The following is a 6424-nucleotide window of genomic DNA, read 5'->3' as shown; positions in this document are numbered from 1 at the left end:
CCAATGCCAAGTGCCCCAGAGGGAGTGAACCTAACAGGTAATGATCAAGTGATCTCTCTCCTGCTGTCCATCTCTACCCTCTGACAAACAGAGGCTAGGGACACCATTCCTTACCCATCCTGGCTAATAGCCATTAATGTAAGAGTTTCAGGGCAGGAATTGCCTCTCACCATATGTTTGTACAGTGTCTACCATAACAGGGCTCCTATCCAGATTTGGGCATCTGGGGCCATTCATGATACAATTAATAAAGAAATAAGGGCTAGTGCTTAGCCATAAGGCCTATCTTTAGAAAAACTGGTTATTCAATGTGAAATACTACTTATAAAAATGTATAGTTTTAAGGACAGCCTATAACTACTGGTCTCCTAGTTCTGAGATAATGTGAAACACTAACTAGAAACAGATCCAGACCAAAACCCCAGATCCAAATACTTCCTTGCATCTGAGAAAGTTCAAACCTCTATCCTTACTGCTCAGGGCCATCTCTAATTCTAACCATGGCTACTGCTCTCTGGGAGGTCTAATTGGAAATGAACTGAGATCAACAGTACACTTACCCAAGGATATGTTCACACAGGAGTCTGCAATAGTCTCTGTGAGAGCTGGTAATTAACAACAGGACCTTCCCAGCATTTTTCAGTTGCCTCAGCCACTTTTTTACAGACTCAGGGGAACTTTGTAAATATTTGACTGGATCATTTTTCACTTCTGGGAAATATGTCCCACAGTTTTCTGAAAAATAAAAACATCATTATCTTCTACCAGCCAATCATATTTACAGACTATATTTACAATTTTTCCTTCACTCCATAGGCAAAAGTAAATAAACAAAAATATAAAAGATAATAAAATAAAATGTAAAATGATATAAAAAAAGCAGAGAAATCTTAAAAATTGTACAGAGCTATAATTCTTGATTTACATAAAAAAAGGAAAAGAAAACAATGTGACGTAATAGCAAAAAAAATTATGTAATTATCTCTCTCTGGTATTACATACATTTCACAGCTTTGGCTTTCTTATTTTTTGTTTTCCCACATATTTTAAATCATGAATTACTGTCCTGAAAAGCACTGTCGGGTTTTGTGTATGAGATATCACTGTATTGATTTTCAATTTTTGGATATTCAATTTAAGGTTACTTAAATAGACCTAGTCTCCAGAAAGTGCTGAGCACCTGTCTCCTGACAATCAGAGATCTTAAGCTATCTCAGTTTGGAGACCAAAAAATGGAAGCACCCAAAATCTACAGTTACTTTTAAAACTTGCAGTTAGCACCAACTGATCTGTAACAGCATTCCTATATCAATGACATTATTTCTCAGATTAGTTTTTTTAATGCATGTCATCATTTTATCTGATAAAAGTTGATGTAATAATAATTAGGGCTGTCAAATGATTAAAACAATTAATTGTGATTAATCAAAGTTTTAATCACACTGTTAATAATAGAATGGCATTTATTTAAATATTTTGGATGTTTTTCTACATATTCAAATATATTAATTTCAATTACAACATGGAATACAAAGCATACAGTGCTCACTTTATATTACTATTTTTTATTACAAATATTTGCAATGTAAAAAAGAAACAAACTCCACCTAGTATTTTTAAATTCACCACATACAAGCACTGTAGTGTAATCTCTTTATTGTGGAAGTGCATCTTACAAATGTAGAATTATTTTTTTTTATATAACTTCACTCAAAAACAAAACAATGTAAAACTTTAAAGCCTACAGGACAACTCAGTCCTACTTCTTGTTCAGCGAACCACTAACACAAACAAGTTTATTTACATTTACGGGAGATACTGCTGCCCAATTTTCGTTTACGTCACCTAAAAGTGAGAACAGGTGTTCCCATGGCATTTTTGTAGCCAGCGTTGCAGGGTATTTATGTGCCAAATATGCTAAACATTTGTATGCCCTTTCATGCTTCGATCATCATTCCAGAAGACATGCTTCCATGTTGATGATGCTTGTTAAAATAATAATGTATTAATTAAATTTGTGACTGAACTCCTTTGGGGAGAATTGTTTACTATTTCTTTTATCTTTTCTACATTGCAAAATATTTGTAATAAAAAATAATATAAAGTAAGCACTGTGCACTTTATAGTCTGTATTGTGACTGAAATCAATATATTTGAAAATGTAGATAAACATTCAAAAATATTTATAATAAATTTCAGTTGGTATTCTATTATTACCAGTGTGATTAAAACAGTGATTAATAGTGATTAATTTTTTTAATAGTGTCAATTTGTTTTGAGTTAATTGCTTGAGTTAACTGTGATTGACAGCCCTAATAATATTTAATAATATTTAATAATTCCACTGTGCTCTCATGCAGCACTTTTTCAGATCAGAAAATCTCAAAGATTTTTACAAAGAGAGGCCAGTATCATTATTCTCATTTTACAAACGGGGAAACTGAGGCACTGGGAGATGACGTGACATGCTCAAGGTCGCCCAGCAGGCCAATGGCAAAATTAGGAACAGAACCCAGGTCCCCTGAGTCCAGTCTAGTGAGAGCTACTCAGCTGATGTACTGCACATTGATTGGAGGCGTAAAACAAACAAATCCAAACCCTGCTCTTAGTAGAGTTATGAATGCCCATTTTATGGGTGTAACAGAAACAGAATTTGGCCTTTACAGGCAAACATATTCTTCTGAACGTATGCCTCTAAAAGCATATTGGACTCTGAAGAATAACACTAATCAGTTATTAAGAATTAGCCCATTCATTAATGTGACTGACTGACAAAGATTTCTCTTGTTTTATGTCAATTTATCATTATCATTAACCTATTTTATTCTTTACTATAGTTTCCTAAAACAATATATTGTCTATATGCTCATGCACTGCAGACACAAGTCATTACCAAAAAACCCCAAAGCTAGTTTTTCTAAGAGAGAAATGTTTACTAAAAGAGGCATGAATGAGACAAAGTTTAACACACAGTTTGTATGTCTCCTGGAATCATCATCAATACAAGAATAGTTGTTGTCCATCATTTTGTTGTATATGGAACTATCTGTAGTCAACTTCACTGAATGATATAATAAATGCCAGACACTATTTAGACTTGTGGTATGTGAGTAATGCTATTTTTTCATTTAAAAAAAATAAGAAAAAAAAGATTTAAACCACTTGAAATTGAGCTTTTAACGAGAGAGGAAACGTATATTTAAAATGGTAGTCTCAGAGAAAGATAAAATATTAAATATAACACTGTTTCATAACTCTTATGTACTCAAACCTTCTACATGCATCTGACAAAGTGGGTATTCACCCACGAAAGCTCATGCTCCAGTATGTCTGTTAGTCTATAAGGTGCCACAGGACTCTTTGCTGCTTTTACAGATCCAGACTAACATGGCTACCCCTCTGATACTTGAAACCTTCTACAGACCGTTTTTCTTTTTAAAGCAACAGATTCAGATTAGGTTTAGCAGGCACAGCAACAAGAGAAGAGACAGAATGACTTAATTCAGCAGCATGATATGGAGAGCTTTTCCTTCCAAATGTGGATTACTACTACTGAGGAAAACCTCTTAGAGAAAAGTTTCAAGTCATAACCAGATTACCACTCCGATTCTCTATGGAATCTGGGTGAGAAAGCGCAGTGGGCTTTACCATGGGTATACAAGTACGTTCCAGCAGTCTGTATTATGTAGTGATTTAAGAACTAGCCAAGACCACGATTTTTTGATAAAACAAAAATTTACCAAGTAATGTTTCTTTTCTTTAGTGTGGATGCTGTTGGGGACAAGAAACTTGAGGTTTCTGTTGCAGAAGATGAAATAATTTTTTTGGACTTTCATTAGTAATGTGTACTGTGCTCTATATGACAGCTCAGCCGCCATCCACCCCTTTCATTTTTATTTAGAAAGCATCATTATGCAAGAACTGATGAGGACCCAAGAGAAATGCTTATATGACATTCTGCCCCGTACTGGCTCAGTCTATTGAGGGAGAGGCAGGGCAGGTGTCCAATATGAACAGTAGTTTATTACCTTCTCTCTCTAAGGTAAATAGGCCTGTTTTATCACATGTTGTTGGCACATATTTTCTTTGTCCCTTACCAAATCCTTTTTTGATTTCTGAGGACAAGTCTGTGATGTTTAGTTAATCTGTGGATTTGCTATTAGGCTGCTAGTAAGAAAAAGAAGTTCCTTGCTTCTATGTAAGAAATATATGCTGATGAAAAGAGAGAGATTGAGGGTGTTTAAACATGACACCCTTTTTCACAGTACGCTAATAAGTAGTTACTGCATGATAAATCCTTTTTAGACTGCTATGTAGTCTGATGGCTATCTCTGAAATTAAAAGTTTAATCAACACTCGATTCAGCTGTGACCCAAGAACTTCTTAATGCTAACTGGCAAGGAGGTACAGAGGGGTATCTTCTCATTAAAAATGTATACACTTGGGCTGAGGTTGAGATGGAAATAGGATACAGATTTGTTGAAAATTTCTGGGTAAGGATAAAAGGGGTAAAAACATGAGGGGGGATGTCATGGTAGGGGTCTACTACAGACCACCTAACCAGGAAGAAGAGGTGGATGACGCTTTTGTAAAAACAACTAACAAAATCATCCAAAGCACAGGACTTGGTGGTGACAGAAGACTTCAACTACTCAGACATCTGTTGGGAAAATAACACAGCAAAGCACAGATTATCCAACAAGTTCTTGGAATGTATTGGAGACAATTTTTTATTTCAGAAGGTGGAGAAAGCTGCTACGGGAGAGGGTATTCTAGATTTGATTTGACATATAGGTAGGAACTGGTTGAGAATTTGAAGGTGGAAAGCAGCTTGGGTGACAGTGATCATAAAATGGTAGAGTTCATGATTCTAAGGAATGGTAGGAGGGACAACAGCAAAATAAAGACAATGGATTCCAAGAAGGCAGACTTTAGCAAACTCAAGGAGTTAGTAGGTAAGATCTCATGGGAAGGAAATTGAAGGGGAAAAACAATTGAAGACAGTTGGCAGTTTTTCAAAGAGACATTATTAAGGGCACAAGAGCAAAGTATCCCATTGCGTAGGAAAGATAGGAAGCTTGGAAAGAGACCACCCTGGCTTACCCAGGAGATCTTCAATGATCTAAAAATCAAAAAAAGAGTTCTACAAAAAGTGGAAACTAGGTCAAATTACAAAGGATGAATATAAACAAATAACACAAGTATGTAGGGACAAAATTAGAAAGGCCAAGGCACAAAATGAGATCAAACTAGCTAGAGACATATAGGATAACATGAAAACATTCTACAAATACATTAGAAGCAAGAGGAAGCCCATGGACAGGGTAGGCCAATTATTCAATTGGGGGGGGGGAATAATAACAGAAAATGTGGAAATGGCAGAGGTGCTTAATGACTTCTTTGTCAAGAAGGTTGGTGGTGATTGGATGTCTAACATAGTGAATGTCAGTGAAAATGAGGTAGGATCAGAGGCTAAAATAGGAAAAGAACAAGTTAAAAATTACTTAGATGAGTTATATGTCTTCAAGTAACCAGGGCCGGATGAAATGCATCCTAGAATACTCAAGGAGCTCACTGAAGAGATATCTAAGCCATTAGTGATTATCTTTGAAAAGTCATGGAAGATGGGAGAGATTAAAGAAGACTGAAAAAGGGCAAATATAGTTCCAGTCTATAAAAAGGGAAATAAGGACAACCCGGGGAATTACAGACCAGTCAGCTTAATTTCTGTACCTAGAAATGTAATAGAGCAAATAATTAAGCAATCAGTTTGAAAACATCTAGAAGATAATAAGGTGATAAACAACAGCCAGCATGGATTTGTCAAGAACAAATTGTATTAAACCAACCCGATAGCTTTCTTTGACAGGGTAACAAGCCTTGTGGATAGGAGGGAAGCAGTAGCCGTGGTATATCTTGACTTTAGTAAGGCTTTTGATACTGTCTTGTATGACCTTCTCATAAACAAACTAGGGAAATGCAACTTAGATGGAGCTACTATTAGGTGGGTGCAAAACTGGTTGGAAAATCATTCCCAGAGAGTAGTTATCAGTGGTTCACAGTCATGCTGCAAGGGCATAACAAGTGGGGTCCCACAGGTATCAGTTCTGGGTCCGGTTCTGTTGAATAACTTCATCAATGATTTAGATAACGGTATAGAGAGTACACTTATAAAGTTTGCAGATGATATCAAGCTGGGAGGGGTTGCAAGTGCTTTGGAGAATAGGATTACAATTCAAAATGATCTAGACAAACTGGAGAAATTGTCCGAAGTAAATAGGATGAAATTCAATAAGGATAAATGCAATATACTCTGTTTAGGAAGGAACAATCAGTTGCACACATACAAAATCAGAAATGACTGCCCAGGAAGGAGAACTGCAGAAAGGGATCTCGGGGTCCTAGTGGATCATAAGCTAAATAT

The 6424-nt window shown here is 36.0% G+C and overlaps 1 protein-coding gene across 1 annotated transcript in view; it reads right to left on the bottom strand.

Annotated features, from left to right (window-relative positions):
* The window catches only part of NT5DC1 (5'-nucleotidase domain containing 1), a 279569-nt gene that overhangs the window by 102926 nt on the left and 170219 nt on the right, over window positions 1-6424 (bottom strand). Inside the window, 1 exon segment of the mRNA XM_075064566.1 lies at window positions 561-735. Coding sequence (XP_074920667.1) covers window positions 561-735 — 175 coding nt within the window.

The sequence above is a fragment of the Chelonoidis abingdonii genome, chromosome 3 (assembly GCF_003597395.2).
Source record: "Chelonoidis abingdonii isolate Lonesome George chromosome 3, CheloAbing_2.0, whole genome shotgun sequence".
NCBI lineage: Eukaryota > Metazoa > Chordata > Testudines > Testudinidae > Chelonoidis > Chelonoidis abingdonii.
This window is presented reverse-complemented; position numbering and strand designations above follow the sequence as displayed.